The sequence below is a fragment of the Dermacentor albipictus genome, chromosome 1 (assembly GCF_038994185.2).
Source record: "Dermacentor albipictus isolate Rhodes 1998 colony chromosome 1, USDA_Dalb.pri_finalv2, whole genome shotgun sequence".
Lineage (NCBI taxonomy): Eukaryota > Metazoa > Arthropoda > Arachnida > Ixodida > Ixodidae > Dermacentor > Dermacentor albipictus.
The window spans coordinates 400,943,501-400,970,480 of record NC_091821.1 but is presented as its reverse complement, the minus strand read 5'-3'; the positions used below and the strand labels follow the sequence as shown (position 1 = coordinate 400,970,480).

The 26,980-nt window shown below is 47.5% G+C and overlaps 1 protein-coding gene across 2 annotated transcripts in view; it reads left to right on the top strand.

Moving 5' to 3' along the window:
* The window catches only part of LOC135918755 (uncharacterized), a 59,873-nt gene extending 46,145 nt beyond the window's left edge, over positions 1-13,728 (top strand). For both annotated transcript variants that reach the window (XM_065452431.2, XM_065452430.2), the window contains exons 2-4: positions 8,337-8,466; positions 11,696-11,987; positions 12,542-13,728. In XM_065452431.2, coding sequence (XP_065308503.1) covers positions 8,345-8,466; positions 11,696-11,987; positions 12,542-12,778 — 651 coding nt within the window. In that variant the 5' untranslated portion in view covers positions 8,337-8,344 and the 3' untranslated portion in view covers positions 12,779-13,728. The remainder of the gene's footprint in view (positions 1-8,336; positions 8,467-11,695; positions 11,988-12,541) is intronic.
* Positions 13,729-26,980: the final 13,252 nt, after the last annotated feature.

Genomic DNA, 26,980 nt, shown 5'->3' with positions numbered 1-26,980 from the left:
TTGCAATACAGATTTAATCTTTCGGGAATTTCACAGTTCGATCAGGGCTCTCCGACGCGAGCTGTAGAATACGATAGGAGTCTACATGTGAACACATTACTGCGTCGACCTCTCAACCCCATAATGCGATCACGTGTGCGCACGTAAAGACGGCGCTTTACTATGCATCACCATCGTGGTCGAGTTATGGGAGCGCTTGCATTATTCATTCCATCTTGCGTGACCCCAAATCCGGGGATGCCTGTGAAATGACGTTCGCGTAAGTTTCGTGCATAGCCTGCGCTGTCCTTTCTCTCCGTTGACATTGGTACTGCATCCATTCCGCACGACAGTAACTGTAACTACGCCCTCACCTGTCAACGTTCTTGTCGCCAGGTGGAGCCACAGCAACTGCAAAGGGGAAAAAAAAAACTACAAAAAACTGGCTATAAAAAGGTCGACCGTAATGTCGGTGATTGGCGCTGTTAATGCACCGTGTCCCGTCACGTGACTTCCCGGAAGTCAAGGGTGAGGGCGCGATTTCCGTTCGCAGGTGCCGAGGCATGCACACGCGAAACGCGTGGCGTTCACGTGTCCAATGTGATCACGACGTTCTCTTTTCCTTTCTTTCTTTATTTCTTTCATTTATTTCTTTCGTTACTTCGGCTCTTATTGCTGCGTTCACTCGCCCGAACTGCGGGGTACGCTCTTTGATATTCGTGGAATGCCGCTCACAATGGCTCGGCAGATCGGATGCGATGCATCGAGGTTTGTTCATTACGAGCGCGCCTCCCAGCCGATACTTCGTTTTCTTTCCCCACTGTGTTTCTGCGCCAGCAACAAGAAAAAAAGAGAAAAAAGGAGAGGATGCGGTGGGAAGGAATGGAAGACTGCCCGTTCGGTTCATTCGGCGCGCGCTATGCTGAAGGAATGGTCGCTCAACGAGTGAACTTTAAGCTGTGACATCGTATCATTGGCGCGTGTGCGTGCATGGTGCTGACAGGTTCTTCTCGCGCCATAGGCATTGCGTGAAGTCGGATGACAACTTGTTTAATGTAGTTTGCTTTTATTGGTCTTCGCTACCTGGTAAGCTGACCATCCTTTATTACCAATAATGAATGACTTTCCTTCGTTTTTTTTTTTTGTCTTCATGGTTGTCTATGAAGTTTCAACTAAGTTGCCTTAAAGTACCATCCCACCAAAGCATATACGTCCCTTTCTATGTTTAAAAAGCCCGTAAATACTTTTCTTTTTGAATAGCTAAGTTTATCGGATCAGTATTTTGTAAGCTCTATGTGGTAATGCTGCGCAATTGTTTTTTCGGTGACTTCACTTGTACATTGGCACTGTTAGTAGGCGTTTCTATGTTTCGCTTAAATTTCTGGTTTTGTCAGTTAAGGAAATTCTTTTATATATTCGTACTGATACATCTGTTACATTGGCTTAGTACGTCTTGCTTAAATTTGTCTTAACTGAGTTTTTTTCTTGTTGATAATCAGCTTCTGTTAATTTGTATAGAGGTCCCTGTACGGTCTCCGGACCTTCTGCATATTCTGTTCTTGTAATCATGTTTTGTGAAACTCAGATATAAATATCAAACATAAGTTCTGCACCGTGCAATCTGTCTAAAGCAGTAACAACGTCCAACCAAAAGGTATTTTGCAAATGTTCTCTCGAAACTTCGTCACGTGCTCTGACCTCGGAACACTCCAGATTCTCGTTAAGATTCTTGCGAATGCTAATCAGCAGCTCTGTCATCCTTAATTTGCCGCTTATATGTTCTTTCCGAAGATGCCCACCTTTTTTTGGTCATGTAGAAGTCCCTGAGATTGCACTTGAGGTCACTTCTTTTTTTTTTTCCCTGGGGTACACCGACATCGTAGCACTTATCCACGGAACAAACACTATTGAGGCGATCAGTGGACAGACCGAGGCTTCAAGGTCTCGAAGTTCTACACTGGGCCATCAGATATAAGATCAAAGCTTGTGAAGAAAGCTTTACACATCGTGATTGACTTCTAAGTCTCGTGCACAGAAGGACATGATGACAGTTGCAGACGCGGGTAAGGGCTCGCTCCGTTGTGGCCCAACTTAGCGCACTCCAAGTGTTCGCTCGATGACAGTTCACGAAGTCTTTACTTTTCGTGTCACCGTGCAAAATTGGGTTCCATCACGCTAACCGATGATGAATTGAAAAGATGAACCGTCAACTAACTCGCACACTCTATTTTATTATTATTATTTGCTCCCAATCGACTGACCCTGCCAAACCTATTTTCGTAGAATTCTACAATTCTACTCATACCCTCGAATTATGTTACTATGCACTTTACTTGGAGGCGACTCTCTCGTTTCTTTGAAGAATATGTTCTGATACATGCTTAATTATAGGTGTACTACTGTCTTGAGTCTGCCGGTATATCGTAGTCACAAGACATTTAGCTTCACACTTTTGCTTTTATAGATATTATATTTTAGACACTGCGGCCCAAACTAGTCTACTCTTGGCTCAGTGTGGCTGTTATGGCTGCTGCTCAAAAAAAGAGATATATACATATTCACTTGATTATTGTCACTGGTTGTTAATGGCTACCTATGTTCTTGCGTGCTCACGTCACTGGAGCTCCGGGCACAGCAAGCCAGTGGTGTCCGAATTACAACGAGAGACTGTGTCCCACTTACTCCATCATTTACCACGAGCTGTTTATGCCACTGGTCTCTCATAGATGTGAACTCTTCAGATAGCGGATAAGTTTTATAGGAGTTTTAAAGTGGTGCGAATGCATGAAAGTATGGCTTAATAGCTCTATCAAGGTTAAAACCGACTAAAGCTTTAGTACTACCGTCACCATGGTTGTAGACAACAACTGCGGGAGACAGAGGCCAAATAAGATAAACTTAATAATCGAATAACAAAGATATGGAGGTTAAAGCAGAAGATACTTCGGTTGGCTACCCTTTCTTGGGGAAAGAAAAGCATGGTACAACTGATTAGAGAGAATAAACTATTTGGGATAGTCTGGGTGAGGTGCTTCTTGACACGGTCTATCTGTGACACAGCAACGCACTATGTGAGCCATGCAGTTTCACGCATTTTGTCTGTCGAACTTTCTGGTCTCTTCAAAATAACGTTATACAGCGCCTTTTGAAGCCATTGGCAGTGATGTCAGCCGAGGTCATTAAGCTAAATTTGTGCTAATGGATTGACAGGAAATTAGCGTGTAGCATTTTAACGCGTGTGCGCATAGCGCCGTCTCTTGAAACGCACTGATGCGTCATAGGCGTTTGCCGATTCTGCTGTCGTCAGCGGCAGGCTTTTCCTCAGCATTCGTAATTTCATGTACACGCGCGCGCAAGGGTGTCGACGTGTCCTCCGGCGCCGTGTTCCTCCGGGTTCGCTATCGCTCTTGCGGTTCCTGTGCGCACCTAGCCGGATGGTTTCGCGCGGAACTGTGGAGCTTCCTTCAGCTTTAAAGGACGCGTGCGCCGATTTCGCAGCGATAAGAAACGCCTTTTCGCTCGTGCTGGCATCGCTGTTCTGTGCCTGTGAGCCCAGGATGTTAAGTAGTCAATATCGGCTGTGTGCAGTTGAAGTTTTCAGTCGTTTTTTTGTGTGCGCGATTCGCCTAATGCTTTATACAATTTCTTCTTTACTCCCCAAGTGAATTTGGAGCGACGGCTTACGAGTTATTGTATCTGTACCTTGCCTGAGTAATCTTTATTCGTTTAAATGCGCTAGCGTGTTGTACCTAACAAGTGACCGCCCTCCGGTGTCCCTACCCACTTAATGAGCGAGCGCTAAAAAAAATACTGTACACTGGGCGGGTTACAACTGGCAATCTCGCATTTATGCCCCGACCCAATGAATTGTCCAGACGCATTGAAAAGCCGCTTCTTGTCGTTAGGAAACAGTGAAAAGGATCATTTGAGCCTTTTATTTATTTTGCTAGCATCTCTCACCTTATGCCCCCTGCGCCACTTCACCTGTTTCTCTGCGTGGTACATTTTAACGCCGAGCCATTCTACGTTTCTCAAAACATGCAAGATGGCCTACGTTAGCGCCGGAACTGTTAATGTAACTTAGCGTCGGGGCTTATTGGGCTATAGTCGTTGTTGCGCAACAGTCGTCTTCATCTGTGGCTTCACTCTAATTTCTTTTTCATCGTCAATACAGCGTGTTTAACACAAGGAAACCAAATTTTGCACGGAAACACGAAAGCTTCACACAAAAAGAAATATGCTACGCTTGCGCTTGTACACTTAAAAGTGTTGCATCTCTTATTCGCTTGATACTTTGAGAATCACCTCGTGGTGTCCCTAGAATACCGAACGAGGGCACTAAAGAGCAACACTAAGTCAAGTTTTGAAGAAATACTTTGCCAGTCAGAACTATGTTCATTCATTTGGCGAATGAATGCGCGTTTCCTGGAAGTCCCGGGTTTTGATACGTTGACTTTCGCGCTTAAACCAAAGGGCCGGCAAGCTGTTGTAGCGTCGTGAATTCAGTATTTTCTCGCATATACGGGCCGTTTTGGCGCAAGAAAAATTCTCGAAGCTTTCGAGACTTTGTGTTTTTTTAGATTGCAATGTAGTCTTTCACCGATAAACTGGCAAAACTCCGCCTGCGTAGATGGTGTCACGGATGAGTGACGTCACGGCAGTTGACAACTCGGCCTGCTTAGATGGTGTCGCTCATCCATGACGTCACAGCAGCTGACGCCGAAACTTCAGGGCGGCGTTGTCCCCGCCCGTATTTTGGTCTTGCGTCTTTTATGCCACTTAGCAAGCTTCCTCTAGCGCCAAGAGCGGGCCTTTTTGCTCTAAGCTTAACCCTTCACCTTAACCGCCTCTCGCCATAGTGTCCCGCTAAGAACCGACCGAAATGTTAATCGTTAATCCACTCAAGTTCGCGACTCAAAAAAGAAGGTCCTGCAGTTTTCCCCTTCTATTTCGGTGTACTAACAGGTGCTGCCGTCGTGCTATGTTCCTCTTGGTTTTAACAGCGAACAGAAAGCACATTTTCGGGTTCTACCTGCGTGAATGCTTTCCTTCTTTTTCCCCAGCCCTGCTTTTGTTGCCTCGCGTCTTTACTATATATGCCGTCCAAACCGCGTCTTGTTGCTGTCAGGCCTCGTTTGGGGACGACCGTTGATTTGTGCCGCCCGTATCGTTCGCCTGTAGCGCGAACGCTGCTGTCTCTGGCTCAGACCTGCGTGCATACGCCATCGAACGACACGTATATACCGCACGTGCAACGGACGTTTGACGTACGCGCGTGGGTCTCGGGCTGGGGTGAGGGTGGAGGGGGGGTGCACAAAAAAATAAAGCATGGAGCTCACTCACGCAGCTGGTTTCTCTTTTCTTCCGAACCTCGGGAATGTGAACTCGCGCTGCTCCATATAATTGGGCCTAACGGGCACATGCCAAGGTAACAGCCTGAGCCCCGGATAGCTGTAACATGGTTCCGCATCAAAGCGAATTACAACGATTTGTTCACCTTATGTTTAGCTACGAGGAGTGCATTCGTACAACAAAACAATGAAATAGTAGTTGAGAGAGCAATTAAGTAATATATAATCAATTTGTATACAACGCAGTAAGGTAATGCAAAACACTGGTAGGACCCACAGCGTCATCGGCTAGTCCGAGGTCCGCTAAAGAAGATAGCATAAGCCCGACAGATTTTGCTTCAGTAAATCACAGTTCCATACAAACTTTAGGCAGCATAGTACGACAAAACGCGATTTATGCCTTCAAGTTCACAGAGCAGAACAAGAAAATTCGCGAGATGCCAGTATAGTATATTAATGCACACGCTTATACGAAGAACTCGGATGTGTTCAAGGACAAAACGTTTCCAGCGACTCAAGCCTGACTTTTTTTCAGCGATAAAAAACTTCTTTTTCTCTGAATTTTTACATTTCTTCCATTTCAAGCGGCGGTTCCTAGCGAATTATATAGGCCTCCATGCATACCCGTTGTGCTGTGGCGCATAAGTTAAGTTCGGTATGCGCCGCAGCTCTGATTTTACGAGTTGGGCATCTGAACAGAAAAGGGGGACAGTGGGTCATTTCACGTCGTAAGGAAGGTGGCCACTACAGTTAACACTATGATTTTATTTAGGTTATAATTAAAATTAGTATAATAATTAGTTAGTTTGCTCAATTATCCACAATGGGCCTCACGTTAAGTTTCCCGTGTTTAACGCAGCATTTGCAGGTATTAAAATGGGCGTTTAAGAGCTGTACATCGGGTGTTCTGGCGCTAAGGAGATATGCGTCAAGGAAACGCATTATCGCATAATTATAAAGTAATCATAACGAATATTCAGACATTAAAAACTTTGTTCTTCGCCATGCTTACTTCCTTGTACGTAACATCCACGCCGTTGTGTGTGGTGCGCAGTGGCAAGAGTACTGGGTTTTTTATGTATTGTTTGTCGCTTGCGAACATCATAGATATGTTAATGTGAAGTCTGTTTTTCGTTCCTAACTTACGGAAGTACCACTATAGCCAACTTAAGTTTGCGGAAAAGAGCACAGAGCCTTCTAAAACGAATAATTTCAAAGCATGCTACTCCGAAAGTCCGCGTAATGCTATGAAAGGTATGAAACAGAAAAATATGCGATATCGCAATGACAAATAGATCATCGTACGCTACGGCGCATTAAGGAGTGTTCATGTGTTTTTGATATAGGTACGCCAATATCAAGAACGCGATAGACTGTGTACTAAAATTCTGAAAAGCACCTCTCATAGCATGAGCAAAATGCACTTAAGTATCGCGTGCAGACGACAAAGAAAAACGTGCGTCTCTTTCTCCAGATTACCAGATTACGAAACTAAAGCAATGCGACATCCACGTACAAGCACGCCTTTGGCTGAGGCTGCTGTATGACAGATCGTACGAGCGTGTGAAATGACATTTGCTCGAGCGAGTCTCAATTTGCTGTTTATAAAAACACTGATAGAATTTCTCGCTGTCATCTAATTAAAATGTTTTTTTTTTCTCTTTCTGCACGCGAACACGGAACCTCCGAGCATAACTCGGGAAGCAATATATACTCACCAGACGTCACATTTAATTAGAGGCACCCCTACACCTTCCGTCCAGCATTTCCGATTGCAGTTTAAAGGCTTACGTTCAAAAGCACAACGTGAATAGGCTCAACGCACGATCTAATATCGTGGTATGCAAATTGGCCATAGCTCCCTCATGCTGCGTTAGCGCTAGGTTAATTTTTGACAACTATACCTATACATGGATTAATTGAAAATATTTAGTTCCGCAAGGTGTAACTCTTGCGCGGCATGTTTAGATCAGGTTGAATGATAATTCTAGCTTTCGCCAGTAAGCAAATTACAGGCCAAGTTTTGTAAACTTGGAACGTGGAACTTCGATAACATAGGATGCGCACTATCTTCGCTTTCTTTTTCTTTTTTTTTGTGCCTCTGGTGTAGATTTCGTTAATATCGATTCAGTTATATTTATTGTCCGTTTTCTTTTGCATTGTACTAGTCCGTGAATCGTATAAAAGCTTCTGTTTTGAAAATAATAAAGTTCTGCTTGCGCGCCGTTAGCTTGGTAATTCTCTCCTGGCTGCTGCTTCTCTGGAAGTGAAGATCCCACGTTCGTACCCACTACTAGGCGTACGAAACCACAATCATTAGCTTAACGTGTGCTAAGGCGTTTAAAACTGGACCAGAAATTTGCTAGGCGCATGTTCCTGTGCGGCAATGTTTATACTCGAACGGAATATCAACTGACAGTGACTGCGCTTCGAATTTATTTTTATTTCACTTCTGTGTTCTTACTGGGCTTTACGTGCTCAGCGTGAAGTACAGTGGACTTATTTCAGCTTAATGCGATTACTTTCTGAGGTGTCTGTTGTGACCTACAATGTGGGTACTTGAACATTCGTGACTGCGATAAAGTTCTTGTTTCTGTTCCGGTTTTATTATTGTTCGCTTCATAGTGTTTGTTTGTTTGTTTGTTTGTTTGGTTATGCCCCCACCAGCCTAATTTACGTACTGTTTAACTAGGCGGGAAGGCGTAACCTACATCACACATGATGCCAAACTCTTACGCACTCATATTATTTAAAAATGCTCGTCGAAAAGCGAGCGCATAAGAGGCACCCAGAAGCCCTTGCGCTCAAGGCCTCGCCTCCGCAGTTACGGGCAGGCTGACTTCTTCACCTGTGTTAAAGGAGACTCCAGCTACATAAACTTCACGAAGTTCCTGCACGACGCGCGGTTGCACCGATGCATATGGTCCTTTCTGCTATGTCTTAATTTGAATTTAAGAAGTAAGCAGCGATCCCTCTTCAAGGAAACGTCGTTTCCCTACTTCTCAGGTATTGCCATGGGCCTCAAGAAGGTGATCAAGTGGGCCCTGGTGTGCGGCCAGCGGAAGATGCAGTCCCGGAAGTCGCCCATGCACTTCGTCTGCAGCAAGTCGTACGCTGACGGAAATCGGGAGACACGGTAATCAGTCTTGTCCACTCTGCGCCCAGTCTCCGCCTTCGCTAAGCAGCGCGGTTCGAGAGCGGCGATACGAGAATTCGTGCTCAAAAAGTTCTAAACATTCTAAACAACGTCTGCTTAACATCGAAACTGTTCCGAACTGACTGAGTGATTGTGTTTTAACGCCTCAATAGTATAACACCGGATCAACTGTTGTTTTTTAACGTGCACCTATAACCTAGGTACACTATAGTGTGTTTTGAAGTCTCGGCTCATTTCGAATAAGGCTGCCGCAGTCAGAAATCGAGCCCGCCAGTACGTGCCCAGCAGCAGAACGCTGCCAGGGAGCAGGGACTCCGAGCCGATTAATCGCCAGTCGCCTCCCGCAACTGAAGAAACCACCAGCCATTGGTGTCGAATAAAAGCGTTGTCCATCCATCTGTGAAAGGAAAAGCGGAGAGGTTCACTGGAGCAACGTGCCTTTGAACTGCCACTACACAGTGGGGTAAAAGGGAAAGGGAAAAAACTGGAATGTAAAAGATGGAGTTGTGGTGGAATAATGCAATGGGAGAAGCACCTGCTGTCCGGTCAGTCCGATTTTATCAGTGTTCCTGATAAGCACGAAAGAAGACATACGCCGCGCGCGCATGAGCACACACTCACTCTACGTAACTATGTATAAAAGCGTGTGTATACACACGCTATCTATACATATCGTAGTTTCAGAACTCTCTCTGAACTAGTTTAGCTAATGAAAATTAAGGGCAAACAACCTTAACATTCTTAATCCTTCGCCGAAACTACGGCACCGGTGACGTCAACGTAATGTCGCGGATTGCGGGGTACATTCATTTTCTTGAGTTTTTCTTGAGCAGGATAGGTCGACAGATTGCACGAACTTGACCATTTTGTTCATAGTGCAATGCAGTGCATCGCAACGTGCAGAAGGAGAGCGGACACCACCTTATAGTATTTATCGTGGCATTAAACAAATCGGTCGAGAGCAGGCAATACCTATCTGAAAGCGGGATCGACTTTCTTTGAAAACACTATAGAAACCGTAGAAGAGAGGGAAATCGATTTGATGACGGGGGAAGACAGCGTTCAGATGGCGTTGTCATTTCACGTGACAGCTTCATGCGTGCTACGGGAGGCTGTAAACGGGTTGTGATCGATTGTGATAAGTCCAAAACTTCTTGTTACAACACGTACGTATCATTGGCCAAACATATCTGCGGCCTCCATATCGAAATCGTAAAATCGATGCCTATATACTCGAATGAATATTTGCAGCAGACGCTCGCGCACACCTGTGTCTGCTCGCGATATAGTGACCTGAGAGAAGTTATGTGCAGAGTGCTGGACCAGTTCAATCGGCCACTATCAGAACTAAAAGTTTTAGGGCAGTGCTCCCAAAGAACATCTGCGCTGAAGGCCTTACTAGCGTTACTAAGGTTCCTGCGGTCTATGGACCTTCACGATAGACTTTAAGAACGCCGCCCCCTGCCGCCCCATACTGTACGCGGTTTGTTTGGGCTCGTCTCTCTCTCTCTCTCTCTCTCTCTCTCTCTCTCTCTCTCTCTCTCTCTCTCTCTCTCTCTCTCTTTCTCTCTCTCTCTCTCTCTCTCTCTCTCCATCTCCCCCTTAAACTTTCTCTTTTTATGCCCCTTGCAGGGTAGCCAACCGGAACTACCTCTGGTTAACCTCCTTGCCTTTCTGTGAATTATTTCTCTCTCTCTCTCTCTAGCGCGTTGCACTCGTTTACTGAAACTTTATATTAACAAACGGTGACGGTGGAGACATTTTTTTTTTGCAACAGAGAAATCGTGTAGAATTGCACGGAAAGACCGGGATTAAACCTTAAGGATCTAGACCTACAGGTATGTCATGTTGGGCAAGGCAGCAAAACGTCAGTTAAGTGTGCTCGTTGACGCGGGCACCACAAAGGAATCGCTATCCGAGCGCCGATTCAAGTAAACAATATAACGCCCTAGAAAAGCGCACGTGGCTGACAGGACCGCGTCGCTCGGCGCGAGCACGCGTCTGAAAAACATAAAACGGTTACACAGATGGAAGGTGTACGAAACCTGTAGAACGAGATTCGCTATCACGTTTCAAAATTAACCTTCTATTGTGACCTGCGCGTTTTTGCTGTTGATATGACCTACATTGTGCCTGATCGTCCTTGGTAATAAATGTTTTACCGTGGGCTACAACTACGCATGTGCTTTCCAGTAGATATGTTGTATGTGTAGCGTCATCGTATCTAGGAATGAAATAGAAAGCCACAAGGCGCCTCTCAGGAAAAAGAGATAACAATGTAAGAACATGAAAAGTAAAATTTCGTGATGACCAGATATAATTCTATTTTTCTTCATCAATGTTTTGTGTTTGACGTGATAGAAAAGGAGACGTTGGCGGCTGGATGCGGTGCCTGCAACTCCTTGTATAATGGAGGATTCGTGTTTTACATGCGTGCATGTCTCCTATACGCTCTCAGTGCAGAACTATTTTTTCTTTCTTGTTTACTCATGACTCCATCTGTCATGTTTAATTCCCTTTACCCCTCTACTTCAGCACAGACAAGACAGCCGACCTATGCGCTGGCTAACCTCCGTCCTTCCCTCTCTTCCTCTCCTCCTCCGTTTGTTTTGTACATGTGCATATACTGAATAGGTGCATAGCATTCCCTTTTCTACACGACGTCTAAACAACACGTTACAGAGGGACTCTCATAACACGAGTGCGAACAAGGTAACGCTACCACTTGCCATACAATGCGCACAATGCAATTATAAATAAATCACTCAAATAAACTAAACTTTCTTAGAAAAGGATCGTGTGAAAAAAGAATAGTGCGGTGTATGCAAATCCACTGTAAATCCACTGACCCGGTCGTTACCTGCCGCTGTTAGCATTGCTGCAATCGTTGTTAATCGTAATTGTTATTAATCATTATCTTACCAGCCTTCCAGATATGTTTTTAGTTGTGTTCTAGGCTTATAGTGAAAACCTCGATTTCTGAGCTATCACGTGATACGTGGTACTGCCACATTTCTTAGCTTTTTTTTTGGGGGGGGGGGGGGGGAGAGGGCTTTTGTGTATCGGTGCATAACCTCTGTATCTCTATATGTCTAACCCCAACACCCCCCCCCCCCCCTCCCGCTTACTAATATGTCCCCTGAGCGATACGTAGGAATGTAAATAACCACGCCGCTGTCCTCCCTCTTCGTCGTCCGCTGTCGTGCAGGCGACTGCTGGTTCTGCTGGAAGACCTCCGGCAGCTGTACGCCGCGGCGTGGGGCAAGGTGATGGCCAGCCTGGAGACCTGCTTCGACGCGATGCAGGGCCGCGAGCCGGGCCTCCTAAAGAGCATGTGCTCTGTGGTGCTGCTATGGGTGCAACTGGGCGACACGGTGGCCAAGGACTTCGACCCCGACCTGTGGCGCCAGCCGACGCTGCAGAGCATCAACGACCTCAACGACGCCCTTCTGCGACTCTGGAAGGTCGCCATGGACAAGACCGCCGAACTCGTCTACAAGGTGCGCGCGCGGAGCGATTTCACTGCGCTGTGGACACCTTGATGATTCTCATTTCAGTGTAAAAAAATTGCTTGGGTCATGGGGTAGCGCGGCATTACAGGGATCTTAACATTTTCTTTTTTTCTACTGCACTTGATTTTGTATCTGTATGCAATAATACGGAGTTCGACAGTCATAGTTAGTTTATTGCATGAAGTTTCCACGTCGTCCGTCACAATTGCCATGCTTGCTTGCCGCGAAAACTTCATTTGCCCCCATCAAAGTTGATAGCCACGGGGTAAACCAAGCACCGTATGTACACCTATAAGAATGTACAAAGAGTGAATGAGGAAACTGAGTAAATGAGTAACGGTATAAGGACGAAACTGTTGCGTCTTCCAACAGGCAAGGATAGCAGGTACTCCTTATACGAACAAGGACTCGCCGTCATTGGACGATTAACGCCCGATCAGTGAAATAAAAAAAAAGGAACCTCTGCCGGAACAGGTATACGAAAGGCACAGTGACTCGCAGTATAGCGTGCCAACCTTGGTCTTCTCCTGCATCACCCGCAGATCATTCCCGTGACAACGGCGGACGTCGCCATGGTGATCGAGAAGGAGTACCAGGCGTGTCGCCAGGAGACGTGGACGCTGTTCCAGGTGACGCCGGACACGCTCGAGAACTACGTGGACACCCTCAAGCTGTACACGAGCAACGTGTCGCTCTGGCACCTGGACGAGCGGAAGTTCCTCAACACGGACGCCACGTTGGTCAAGTCGCTGAGCCAGTTGAACATCGCAGCTTCCTAACCCTAGCTCTTGAGGAGGTCCCGCCGCCTTGCGGACCGCCGAAGACAGGGCGCGATATATATGGTGGTCGCGACTGGACTGAATCAGGAATCCGACTAGTCCTTTAAGTTAAGAAATCCATTGTGCGAATGCCTAAAGCATGAAAAACGACCGCATGCCAGAAAAAAAAGAAGGCGAGCCCGAGTTTGCGCCCACTGTTATGTCGAGTCACGTTATTACCGTAGGCGTGCAGGCTCGAGGCTCGTGCTAATTGTTTATTGACATTGGAAATCGACTTTCGTCGTCTGATTTTCGGCAATGTGCATGTTTTTAACTGAGTGCTAGAGAGATTTTTGCATTGTGTAAAAAAACTTTCACCAAGATCCACACTACGAACATTTGCACTTATCACTCTGACAAAAAAAAATGACAAAAGTAAATCTAGTTTATTTCTCATCCATGTTTAGTGTAAGCTATTGCCTGTGTCATCATTTTGCTTGAAGCTATGCGAAAAAAAGAAACAAAACACAAAGTTCTTTGCACTATATGCGCTGCAGATTAGTAAATAAATGGCAGATATGATACGACCAGACTTTTTTAATTTTGGATTTTAAGCCCTCGCGTGGACTGGCATGACGCTTCACGATAGGTCAATGATTCTTTTCCAAGTTTTCCTGTCTCCTTTTTTTTTCGTTCAATTCCATCTACTCATGAAAGGATAACAAGCCCATGTCACACCGCAACATTTGTGAATCGCCATTTTCGCACGACGCGCGAGACCAGCACCGTTCTCGACCAGATCTGCGTTGGTTCCTTGTAAATAAAACTGCCGAACTACGTGATCTGCGATACAACGTTGTCGCGTACCGCCATATTTGTACAAAACAAGATGTTTCGTCGGTGTTCTGCGTATGCCGCCATGTGTTTGTGGATTTGTCTGTATGTGTAATAAAGAATAATAAAGTGCGAAACCGAGTTTGCATTCTTTCATTGCGACGCAGAATAGGAGAGATAGAGACAAATTGTTCAAGGCGAAGCACCTACTTACGAGCGACTAGAGCTTGCTATCGAGCTAGTTAGTAACTCATTATGGTAAAACAAGTTGGAGCGCAAAAAAAAACACACACACACGCCTACGCTCACACACCCACACACGCAGTCACTCCAAATATGCCTCTCTCCTCCCCATGACCCGGCGTGCTCGGCGCCGGCATTCTTAGCCCTGGAGCCAACGAATGTGTTTGTTCTGGGAATTGAGCAGCTTGTTAGTTTATTTATAACCAAAATGATTTCAGCCTGCCACCTCGGTTGACGATTTGTTGTGCCTCTGTACGTGTCAAACAATGAGGGGGGAGAATTGATGGGAACTGCTTAATTTCATGCGTACATGAAGAAATTGCCAGCATTTAACGGGAAAAACAAAATATTGTCAACAAAAGCCTCGCCCTCGCCGAAGGAAAGTCAATACGCAGACATTTTTCTTGTTTTTCATGTGCAGTGTCCGTTGTTGCATCGTGTAATGGCGGGTAGCCAGTGTGTATACGTCCGCTCTGCCGAAATTGTGCGACCACTTGGTCAGACGGCCGATTATGAGATCACATGTGACAGTGTCCTGCGGGTCCAGCCCGCAGGACACTGTCCGGGCGACGAAATTGCGTCCGGGCGACGCAATTTCGCCACGAGGCGCAACACACACACACTCACTACGTGGTCTTGGGAGGCGAGACTCTCCGAACTGGACCTGGGAATCCAACTGGCGACTCTCGACCAGGCCCGGCGAGCCGCGATCGCCAGTGGAGCCCTGTCAGAGGGAACCACCCAGGAATAAACCGCGCAGCGGTTTCTGCAATAATAAAGTTCCTCCTCCTCCCGTCATGTGGATCATGCTTGTATTCACGGCTACACTTAACCGACGGTTGCAGCAGACCCGCATAAAGCAAACACGCTGCTGCACGATTATTGTCTGTGCCATTGAAGGAACGACACACGCAAATAGCTAAGCGCACGAAAAAAAAATGTCGCACAGGCGTACAGAAATCAGTCGGTATGCAAGCCAAAGTCTTTGTAACTTTCACTTGAGACAAAACGAACTTCCTTGCCACGGGATTTCTCCTCGGAAGGTCCGGCACCGACCAACTTCATCGGTGTGCCTAAGCGTCAGCCACGACGTGTCACGTACAGTGGCAGCGAACCTTTAATTTCTTGCAGAGCGAAGACACCTTCAAAAGGCTAAACGATGGAAATCGCGCAGCGCGAGTAGTAAGCCAACCAAACTCAATCACACAAAGTGGACGAATCGTTTCGATCAGTGGGACGATTGGGGGAGTAGGCAGGGGGCCGGGGGGATGCGTCACTGCCGCCTTGTTTTTACAGTGAAAGCTGTATATGACTAACCTTCCGTAGTTTTTTCGGCGTCTGATAACAGAAACAGACTTGGCGATTTCTTACAAACACATACACAATGGATTTCGTTTGCTTTGTGCGTGATCACGTAGGGATGCAGTGCGGCGTCGCAGATGTCAAAATACGGAACAGATTAGAAAAAAAAATTATGGGGTTTTACGTGCCAAAACCACTTTCTGATTATGAGGCACGCCGTAGTGGAGGACTCCGGAAATTTTGACCACCTGGGGTTCTTTAACGTGCACGTAAATCTAAGTACACGGGTGTTTTCGCATTTCGCTCCCATGAACAGATTAGAACGCTCGCGGTGAAAAATAGCGTGACGTCAAAGTTATCGCAGTGTATAAGCAGGAGAGGTATCTGCACTAAAAACAGCTGCGTTATCGATGGGGCGGGCACGTATAGTTCATACACCCGAAGAACAACATGCGTACGAGGAGCGCCGGAGGGAACAGCAACGAGAATGTAAACGGCGCCGGCGCAAGATGGCCACCGACGAAGAACGTTCCCGCTATGCTGCAGGAACGAAAACGACAATCGCGAGCCCGGGCAACCATTTTACTCTGTGAAGATGTTGTGGCAGCGAAAGCACTTTGCTTTTCGTTTGAGAGCTTTGACAGTCGTCAGCTTTCGCTGCCATTCCATCTTCACAGAGTGGAATGGTTGTCATTTTTCTTTGCAAGCGAGGACGTGAGTGCCAGCACCCGGATACGCTATAAACACGAATGCAACTGCCTCGGAACGTGAAACGTTCCACTCGAGTACTGTCCCGTGAATGCCTTGACATCTCGCATTGTGCGACCGTCTGCCACACTGCTTTAGTCTCCTAGGGTTGGTGTGCTATGCAACGTAGCCTTTCTGACAGGACCACAAGCATGCAAGATAAAAACTGAAAAGGCTGACGTTGTTTGCCTATAGCCCGTCATCTCACGATGTTAGGCTGTTTGTCGACCAAATACGACCATTACTGGTATTATCACCGTTTTGCTGGCGGCGCTAAGGTAATGAGATCGTGGGACGCAGAAAGAGAAAGAAAAAAATTGGACGAAATTTTTTCCCAGCCAACGGGTCTCAATCATCTAGCGGACAGTGGTATGAGAAGGTTGTGCACGCCCCGTATACAGTTCCAAGCTGGCCAAGTCCTGCATGTAGCTGACTGAAAATAAAGTTTTCACCGGGCTATATATATTACCGGTCGCGCTGGCGTCCGCATGATGCTGTTGCGATTGGGTTAAAGGAAGTGCGAGCGCAGGGGAGTATGTCATTCCTATATTAAAACAAAACCTGGCTCTTCAAATGTACACATATATATATATATATATATATATATATATATATATATATATATATATATATATATATATATATATATATATATATATATATATATATATGTTCATAAACGCCATAAGGCAATCTGATCACAATATATTACAGTCATTGTCCCATGGTTCTAGCACTGTATGCAATTCATATTTGTAGGATAGCTATGTATATATCGTACGTATAAGAATAAAAATACATTAACAGAGTGCCATTCATAGACTATGAGGATAATCAAGTATGAAAGCTCCTTTCTACAGAAGCAAATGCTTGTCCAATAGTTAACTTCCTTTTATGGAGTTCAGCGCGTCTACTCTACTATTTGTTGTTTAATAATTTCATACCCTTCTCAGCTTATGTTCGGCTACTTGTATATTCTGTGCGTGCACTAATAGTAGTGAACGCACTCCCCTGGGGTGGACAGTCTTTTTATCTCCGCTGCTGCTATTGGCAGGTTCCCATGGCTGAGGCTGACCGCCCAAAGACAGCTTTCATCACTCCCGATGGCCTGTACGAGTTTAACGTTATGCCTTTCGGTCTCTGCAATGCTCCCGCTACCATCGAGCGCATGATTGATACCATCCTTCGCGGACACAAGTGGAAAACTTGTTTATGTTACCTGCATGAAAAAGTTGTTTTCTCACAGGATTTTCCGACACATCTCGCCCGTCTGCATGACATCCTGACCTGTCTCACTTCAGCTGGCCTGCTCTCAGCCTAAAGAAGTACCATTTCGCTACCCGAAAATTAACTGTTTTGGGTCACGTTGTTTCGAAAGACGGCATCCTTCCTGATCCCGACAAGCTTCGCGCAGTCACCGAGTTTCCGAAGCCCACATCTGTCAGGGCCCTGCGAAGTTTCATAGGCCTGTGTTCTTATTTTCTACGCTTTGTGCGGAACTTCGCCTTTATTATCGCTGTAGGGGTTGGAGGACGGGACTTCAGGATGAAAACCCAAAAACTTGGGAGGGATTTATTCTACATTTATACAGGGAGGTGAGCGTCCAGTAACATTCGTACTGTCATTACGGGCCGGCAGCAACTCGGACGCTGCGGCCCGCGGCAAGAAGTTCGAGAGAGGTGAATCAGGGAAACAGGGACTGTCCCAGAATGCCCAGGTCTCTCTGGAAGGCTTCTTATAAACCCTTCGAGCACTGCAAGTCACGTCATGTTTGACCAATGGGAGAGTCCACTCCGATGACGCCACTTTCAGCCAATGGTAGGCGCCCGTGTCGTGGTGTCACACCTGGCGGCTTGCTGCGGTCTTGCCTCGCAGACTGGCAATGCACCTCGAACAATGAGAAGGGGAGGGCTGCACCTGCTTCATTGTCGGATGCCCACCTGCTAATCCCGGCGGCGCACGAACTTGTTGGCACGTAAACTTGTTGCCTTAAACTTGTTTGCTCGGCCGCTTCTCTGGAATGCGCTTTCCTGCTTCTGCATTCCTCAATTAGCTGTGCTGCAATCCGATGTGGTCTGGGGAACTCGAAGTAATCGCAGGAACCAGCTCCATATCTAACAGCTCGTCCTCGCCCCGGTTGTTCTGAATGGCCGGTGAAATCAATTCGCTGGCCATGAGGAACGTTGATAGAAGCTGCAGGGTACTGGGGTCGAGCCACGTTTGACGAACTTCGGGATCCTTGGCCCTGGAGAACAAATGTCAAACAAACAAAACAACACAGCGCTGCCCCACGTGTAAGCGCAGGCTCTTCGCCCCTGACTCGCCAGGCTATTACTGAGTCAAAATCAACCCTGATCTTTTAGTTCCCCAATTTCGACAACAGTTCCAACCACCCTTCCAAACAGCTATCCATTTCTCCTCGATTGCCGACAAGACCAGAGTACTATTGTTGTTGCAAAACAAAAGGGTCGTTGACGATGCAAACAACAAATGAAAACAGCCGAACATAACTCAAGTGGCCTAACCACACGAACAGCATGTTTCCAATCTATCGCAGTGGCGTACATATCGCACGTAATGGTGCCACTGAACAATCTGGTCAACCTCACAAGTACGTAATCACAAGCGCACTAGCCTTGTGGTGACTAAACAAAACGCGTACTTGCGTTGTAGGCAAACTTTTCATTCACGCTTACTCACGTTTCTTCCCTGAAAGTCCTACAGGACACGTGACATAAACGAACAATTAAACTTGCGGGACTTACACACTCCGCAGAACTATTAAAATGATGCGTCTTCTACTAACTCTTTCCACGCACGCTCACTAACGAAGTCAGAATACGGCTGCCTTCCACACACACTAGCAACCCAGTCATAAATCTGCTTCCTTCCGTCCACACAGGACACGCGCTAATGGAACTAAGAACGCTCCTCAGTGCAAATCATGCACTCACTGAAAATCTACGCGCTTAACCTTAGAAAATTCAAAAACACTTAAAAAGAAAGAAGGTTAAATAACACACGCGCTTTACCATAGGCCTTTCGACGATAACCTTGACCTTCAGGTTACTCACACTTACAAAAAGAAAGCCTATTTACTTATTAATGAGCATCTCGCGAGACTACATGTTTGCATAAACCTCATCTTTCAAATCACGGAGCTTTCTCAAACCAAAACATAAACAAAGCTCATACCTTACACGTTGAAAGAAGTCCCAGTCTCAAATCCCGAAAACCTTCCGATGCTCAAAATAAAAAAAATAACACGTTTTACTTCTACGGAAGCTCTCTTGGCCTCCCTTTTCAAACGCTTATGTCTGACTCATACTCTGAGCCTTCCCCGCGGTGGTCGCGGCTTGAAAGCTACTCTGGCTGCCGAGAGACAACAAAAGGGCTGACTAACTATCAGCTCCCCCAAGACGTTACGGTCTCCTGCCAATTTGCGTCCTCGCGCCCCGCTTTCAACACAAACTCGATTGACCGCGTCGCTACTCCCCACCTGGTCTCGTCCTGCCACCTTGCGTTTCTTCGAACTGCACGCTGAGCTGTGAAAAGAACTACGGAACGACGAGGAGCTTAACTGCCCCGTGCCCTTTGTCCGCGTCCGTGCAGAACATTCTTCGCGGTCCCCCTTTGACCGGTGGCTCGACCATTCTGGATGCGTCAACATCGTCCTTGACGACCGCACCTTTTTCCTCGCGCCCTGCCCTTTTGGGTTTCTGGCCATCTTTGGCGGCGCTACATTAATTACCGTCTTTCGGTCTTTACCACGCTTCCTTTTACGGCGCTTTCTCTTAGCACTCTCCTTCATGTCGCCTTCTCGTGCCTCGTGCTGGCCGGTACACGTTTCGTCGGCCCGGATCGGCCTCTTACCCGCACAGTCTGAGTGATTTACATTTAAATCTCCTCTCACTTTGCCTCGACTGGCGGACAGCTCAACCGACTCTGGTACAATGCAGCAGGCTTTACTCGAGTAAGACAACTCGCACTCTTGCGAACTGCCCTCTACTACATTGCCCAGCGCACGCTGTGAATCGGCACACAGCCCGTCGGTATCGATCGCTGTCTCACGCGCACAGTCCGAATGATTATTAACTGAACCATCCCTATCTAGGCTATCTAGACTGGCGGAGAGCCGCACCGATCCCTGAACAATGCAGTTGTTCTCTCGTGAGCTACGGAGCTCGCCACCCCGAGAGCTATTCTCAACTGCATCGTCCAGCTCGCACTTCTCTTCTGCACGCACATCTGGCTTGACATGGGTGCTCGCGTCTGTCGCGTCAACAGTACCCTTTTCCTCGCTAGCAACCTCGCTAACCTTACCAGCGACGCACACACGCGGTGACTGTGCCAATTTGTTCGCAGCTGGCCTAGCTGTCTCTACAGTCATCTGTTGGCACAGCACCTCGTCGCTCTCTCTGCGGCCTTTAACGGCCTCTGTTGCCACTAAGGCATTGTTAGCAGCTAGCCTTTTCCCTTCACTTATCAATCGGCAGCCAATCTCACAGGCACTAATCTTTTCCTCGGCTTTTGGCGAAAATCTGCTAAACACTTCCACATTCTTTCGCTCTCTACTTCCTACAGACTTCTCAGACAGCCGTTGTCTCTGTGCCAATAACTGATCACAATCCTGTATCGCTTTGATCAGTGCTGCCTTCTCTCTCTCATACCTTTCCTCTCGCTCACGTTCGCGTTCATTCTCACGTCCGTGACGCTGACACCTAAGAGTAAGTTCTTGAAGCTCCTGCTTCCGTTCATTCTCGCGTTCTTCACGCTTAAGCTCACTCCTAAGTTCACGACGCGCTCGCAAACGTACACGACGCACACGCTCCCGTGGCTCCTGTATCACGTCCCAAGCAAGCGCAATGCTTTTGTCATCATTGCCACTATCATTAATCGCCTTTATGATAGCTGGCGTTTTCATCCGTTCGTCCGCCTCAACTCCCAAATCGTCGCACACCAACAACAAGTCTAACCTCGTCAACCTTCTAAGATCCATGGCAGCTGCCCCGGCAGGTGGTTAAAACTGTTTTCCTTAATTAATTTGTGCAAACACACAATGCAACAAACTCCCGATTCCCAGAACTATCAAAATTGAACACACAACCTTTGAGTCTGGCGAATCATAAGGAAAAAAACCACGCGCTCACTTACGGTTGCAGCACCCTGCCATCCGGTTCATTCGTCCGCTGTTCCCGATTCCTCCGGACTCCCTGGGTCGAAGGCTCGCTCCTTCTTCGCAACTCCCAGTTTCTTCGGACCTCTTTCGACGAAGGCTCTCTCTTCTTCGCTCTTCCCGGTTCCTTATGATCTTTCTCGACGAAGGTTGATCCGTAGCGCTGCCACCAGCTGATGCATTCGGAGGCGATCCTACCGCTGCCAACCAGATGTAGGGGTTGAAGGACGGGACTTCGGGATGAAAAACCCAAACTTTGGAGGGTTTATTTACATATTATGTACAGGGAGGTGAGCGTCCAGTAACATTCGTACTGTCATTACGGGCCGGCAGCAACTCGGACGCTGCGGCCCGCGGCAAGAAGTTCGAGAGAGGTGAATCAGGGAAACAGGGACTGTCCCAGAATGCCCAGGTCTCTCTGGAAGGCTTCTTATAAACCCTTCGAGCACTGCAAGTCACGTCATGTTTGACCAATGGGAGAGTCCACTCCGATGACGCCACTTTCAGCCAATGGTAGGCGCCCGTGTCGTGGTGTCACACCTGGCGGCTTGCTGCGGTCTTGCCTCGCAGACTGGCAATGCACCTCGAACAATGAGAAGGGGAGGGCTGCACCTGCTTCATTGTCGGATGCCCACCTGCTAATCCCGGCGGCGCACGAACTTGTTGGCACGTAAACTTGTTGCCTTAAACTTGTTTGCTCGGCCGCTTCTCTGGAATGCGCTTTCCTGCTTCTGCATTCCTCAATTAGCTGTGCTGCAATCCGATGTGGTCTGGGGAACTCGAAGTAATCGCAGGAACCAGCTCCATATCTAACATCGCACCCTTGACGAAGCTGCTTACCGCAAGCAAAGACATTTCCACGTGGTCATCAGCATGCAATGAAGCCTTTGACAAGTTACGCGAGTTGCAGACTTCCCCGCCGAATCTTCGCCATTACGACACAACTGCGCCGACAGAGGTTCACACCGACGCCAGTGGTGTCGGCCTTGGTGCGGTCTTAGCTCAACGGATTGCCACGAATGAAGAATATGTCGTGGCTTATACCAGGCGCACCCTTAAAAAAGCTGAGATTAATTACTTCGTTACAGAGAAGGAATGCTTAGCCATCACTTGGGTATTGGCCAAGTTTCGTCCTTATCTGTACGGCCGTCCTTCCAGCATCATCACTGACCATCACGCCCTCTGTTGGCTCTCCTCTTTGAAAGACCCGTCGGGCCACCTCGGACGTTGGGCGCTTCGCGTCACAGGAATATGACATTCGTGTCGTATACCGCTCTGGTTGAAAGGATTCCGACGCTGACGCGCTCTCCCGCTCACCGATGACATCTGATGTGGGTTCTCTTTCCGTTCCTTCTCCGACTTCAGACCCGTTACTACTGACCGCTATTGACATGCCCTCCGAGCAACGCAAGGACCCATCGCTCGCCCTGCTGCTCGACTACATTGCCGCTACATCTGTAGTTCCTTCTACGCGGACGCTACGCCGGCAAGCAGCCCACTTTGCCGTGCGAGACAACGCCCTCTACCGCCGCAACTATATGCCTGACGGTCGGAAATGGCTTCTGGCTATCCGTCGTCACATGCGCTTCGATATGTGCGCGTACTTCCACGCTGACGCTCAAAGCGCCCACGCCGGCGTCCTAAAAGCCTACACAAGGCTGCGTCAACGATATTACTGACGTGGAATGTATCGGTTTGTGCAGCAGTGCGTTCAAACATGCACCGCCTGCCAGCAAAGCAAAACTCCCCCACTGCGCCCTACTGGCCCACTACAGCCGTTACCGTGCCCTGCACGACCGTTCGACCGCATAGGCATCGACCTCTATGGCCTGCTCCCATCCAGCGGATGTGGAAACCGCTGGATTATTGATGGCGACGATCACTTGACGCGCTACGCCGAGACCACGGCTCTCCCCGCCGCAACTGCGCGCGAAGTTGCGATGTTCATTCTTCGCTACTTCGTCCTTCGCCACCGTTCTCCTAGAGAACTACACAGTGATAGGGGTCGTGTCTTCTTGTCAGAAGCAATACAATCCCTCCTTCGCGAGTGCCGGATCATTCACCGGAAGTCGACCGCGTATCACTCCCTAACGAACGGTCTCACGGAGCGCTTCAACGGAACACTGGGCAACTTGTTGAGGATGTACGTTTCGTCCGACCACACTAATTGAGACACCGTACTCCCGTTCGTTAGTTTTGCTGCTTATAATACCGCGACACAAGCGACCACCGGTTTTTCACTTTTTTTTTTCTCATGTATGGGCGTGAGCCTTCGTGTCCTCTGGACACTATCCTGCCCTACCGGCCTGACGCTTCCGAGTGCACAAATATTTCAGAAGTGGCCCGATACGCTGAAGAGTGCCGCCAACTGGCTCGTTCATTGACCAGCGAGGATCAGGGGCGTCAGAAGACAAGACGCGACAGTCATCAGGCCACGCCCACGTTCCAGGCTGGTTCTCTAGTTTGGCTATGGATACCGCCTCACACGCCTGGCCTTTCTTCTAAAATACTTGCGCGGTACCACGATCCGTACCGGATCATCGACGCCTCCTCGCCTGTGAACTGTATCGTTGAGCCCGTCACGCCATCGCAGGACCTTCGGTGTCGAGGTCGCGAGACGGTGCATGTTAGCCGGCTGAAGCCTTATTTCGATCCCCTCATCATCTCTGCACCCTGAGTCGCCAGGATGGCTCCGTTTCACACCCTGGGCCAATGTAATGAAGTAGACGCGCCCCGTGCTTCGGATAGCAGCTCAGAGACGACGACGACGACGATGACTCGTGCTGTGATTTGAGAGAGAGCTCGGGCTGTTCGCTGCTGCTAGGCTGCTGTCTATCTGCTGTTTCTCGCCTTCAATTAAACATCATTACACACACCAAACAATATGGTATTGACAGGCAGCCTCAAAATGAACCAATGTCAGTAGAATGATTGCCTAAATATTTTCTCACCCTCAACCAGTGAATCACTTCTGATGGCAAGTGGCGCTGGTTTTCTTCGAACAGGGAGACAAGGTCAACAGCGCAAGTTTTCTGTCAGGTATCCTGAGGAAGGAGGCCAGGCTTTGGGCCGAATCACACTTCGGGAAGTGTCAGTAGACGTGTTAGCAAGATTCCTCTCCGGCTCACAATGCGAAGGTGGTGCAACAATGGTGCACAAAGAAATTCCTTGTACTCATTCCCGCTTCAGAATGGCCCCGATATAAACCCGCCCGACTATACAACCTGGTCTGTGTTAAAAATCACATTCCTCTTTACTCATCACTGCAATTTATCTGTTATTCTTCGGGCATTAGAAAAAACATAGAGTAAATTAGACGAAGACTACAACTCTGCCGCCATCGATGCATTCCCAAACTTTTTCAGCCCTACAATTCGGATATAGGGCGTGTCCCAGGTCGGCGTTCAGCTGGCGCAGCGTGTGGACAAAAATCTTAGTTAGCGGTAAATGGGAGGGAAATACGTCAGCACTATATATATATATATATATATATATATATATATATATATATATATATATATATAATTGACTTTTACCGGTGCTGACGTATGGGGCAGAAACTTGAAGCTAGACTCGAGAAACTCGAGAAGAAACTCGAGAACAAGTTAAGGACCGCGCAAAAAGCGATGGCACAAAACGCGTATCGTTAAGAGACAGGAAGAGAGCAGTGTGGATTAGAGAGCGAACAGGGTTAGCCGATATTCTAATTGACATTAAGAGAAAAAAATGGAGCTGCGCAGCCTATGTGAGGTGTATGGTAGATAACCGGTGGACTAGTAGAGCTACAGAATTGATGCAAAAGGAAGGGAAGCGCAGCCGAATCCGGCAGAAAATTAGGTGGGGTGACGAAATTCGTAAATTTGCAGGCGCAAGGTGGAATAGCTAGCGTAAGACAGGGATAATTGGAAATCGCAGGGAGAGGCCTTCGTCCTGCAGTGGATATATATATATATATATATATATATATATATATATATATATATATATATATATATATATATATATATATATATGTGTGTGTGTGTGTGTGTGTGTGTGTGTGTGTGTGTGTGTGTGTGTGTGTGTGTGTGTTGTGTTGTGTTGTGTTTTATAGCACATAGGCAACTAAGGCCATCATGCGCCAAGCTCGAGGCATAGAATTTTCCGTGTAATTTTATACAAATATAGCTAATCGTCGGTGCTGTTGTGTGCTTAAATAGTTAGAGTTACCTCATGATGGATATATATATATATATATATATATATATATATATATATATATATATATATATATATATATATATATATATATATATATAAACCCCATAAATGAAAGAAGACGATGACCGGTCCTTTGGCCGAAACGTCGGTAGAAACATATGCGCCATAACGTTCTTTTTTTTTTCTTTTTTTGAATGGTATACTCTCGCGGTTGGCGCTCAACCCTTATATAAATATATACATATGTACCTATATACCTCTACCCCGTAACACACTTAACACTTACACTTAATACACTTAACACACCTACACTTTTTCCCCTTTGACACTCCCAATGCTAACGCATTAAAGCTCCTTTGTTTGCGCAGCCAATTGAGGGGTAACTAGAGCTGCGGCAGGGTACACGTGTCCTGTGTATTTTAGCTGCCGTCCTTTGTTTGCACTGTTTCTCCGCCGTGTTAAGTTGGTTCGAATGCTGTAGATGCGCGTGTGCAACATTGCTCGAGCCTCAAAATGTTGGAAAGCCATCTGAGAACGTAAAGGGAAGGCTGACTTCAGCACAGCACGGCACCCTGGCCACAAGACTTCGTATACCGCCCAGGCCAGCGAGGTCTACATCTCCCTCCACTGGTTCCCCTCCAATGCAGGGATCCCAGGTAACGAGGAAGTAGACGTACTGGCCAAACGGGTTCACAAGTCCTCGATGACAGTCAGCAACGGAGTAGTTGCCTTTGACTCGTCGAGGCATACGTTTCGACGGCTGCTGCTAAGCTTCTACCCCCGCCGTTGCTCCAGTATCGAGACTTCCCCAGGAAGGAGCGGACACTCATGTTGAGAATCCGAGGCGGTTTCTGCTGGACTGCTTCCCGCGAGCACCGACTGAGTGGGACCGCCTCCCCTGTCTCAAATTGCGGGGCATGATGAAACACTGGCGCACCTCCTGCGTGAAGGCCAAGCATACACAACGCCACGAGCGAAACTCATCGCTACACTCCGCCAGTAGTGCCTCCCTGCCTCCATCATCGCGCACCTTATATTCCCCACCCGCCGCCGTAGCCATGTCTTCAAGGCACGCCTCGACTTCCTTGAGGACACCTCGCTGTCCAACGAACTGCAGTGATCTGCTGCCGCCCACTGCCAGCCTCACCATGAGATGCAACCTTCTTCCTCTGACCTTCGCCTTATTCTTCTATCCTCTTTCTTCCCACTTCGCTCGCCCCACAGACACTGAGCTGTGCTCTCACCAGGGCTGCAGGAATATGTCTCTTCCTCACCTCAACCTCAAATCTCACCTCCTCCTCCCATAATGACGATCTGCTGCTAGAGGGCTGGCAAGATGCGCAAAGTAGCCGTGAATAGTAGATTGGATGCAAAGGTCAGCTGTGCTACAAGACTTGCTTGTAATCAAATTTAATTGATCTTTAATAAGCGTTTTTCATTCCTGTGATGTGGTCTGCGTTAGTGGAGGCTAATGACTTTTGGCTAATGGCTAATGGCTAATGCCTGCCAATCTCGCTTAAATAAATGTCATCCACCTTCTATCCCGAAGATTCGCATTGTTCATGGCAATGAAAATGAATTATATATTTTTCCCGTTGGGCGTCAAAAATTATCCGTTGATGCGGAGGAGGAGGAGGAAATAACTTATTTGGGTCCTGAGGAACCCCTCCCCACCCATTCTTGGTTTAGTGGTCGGCAGGGGTCGCGGGCCGCACCCACGT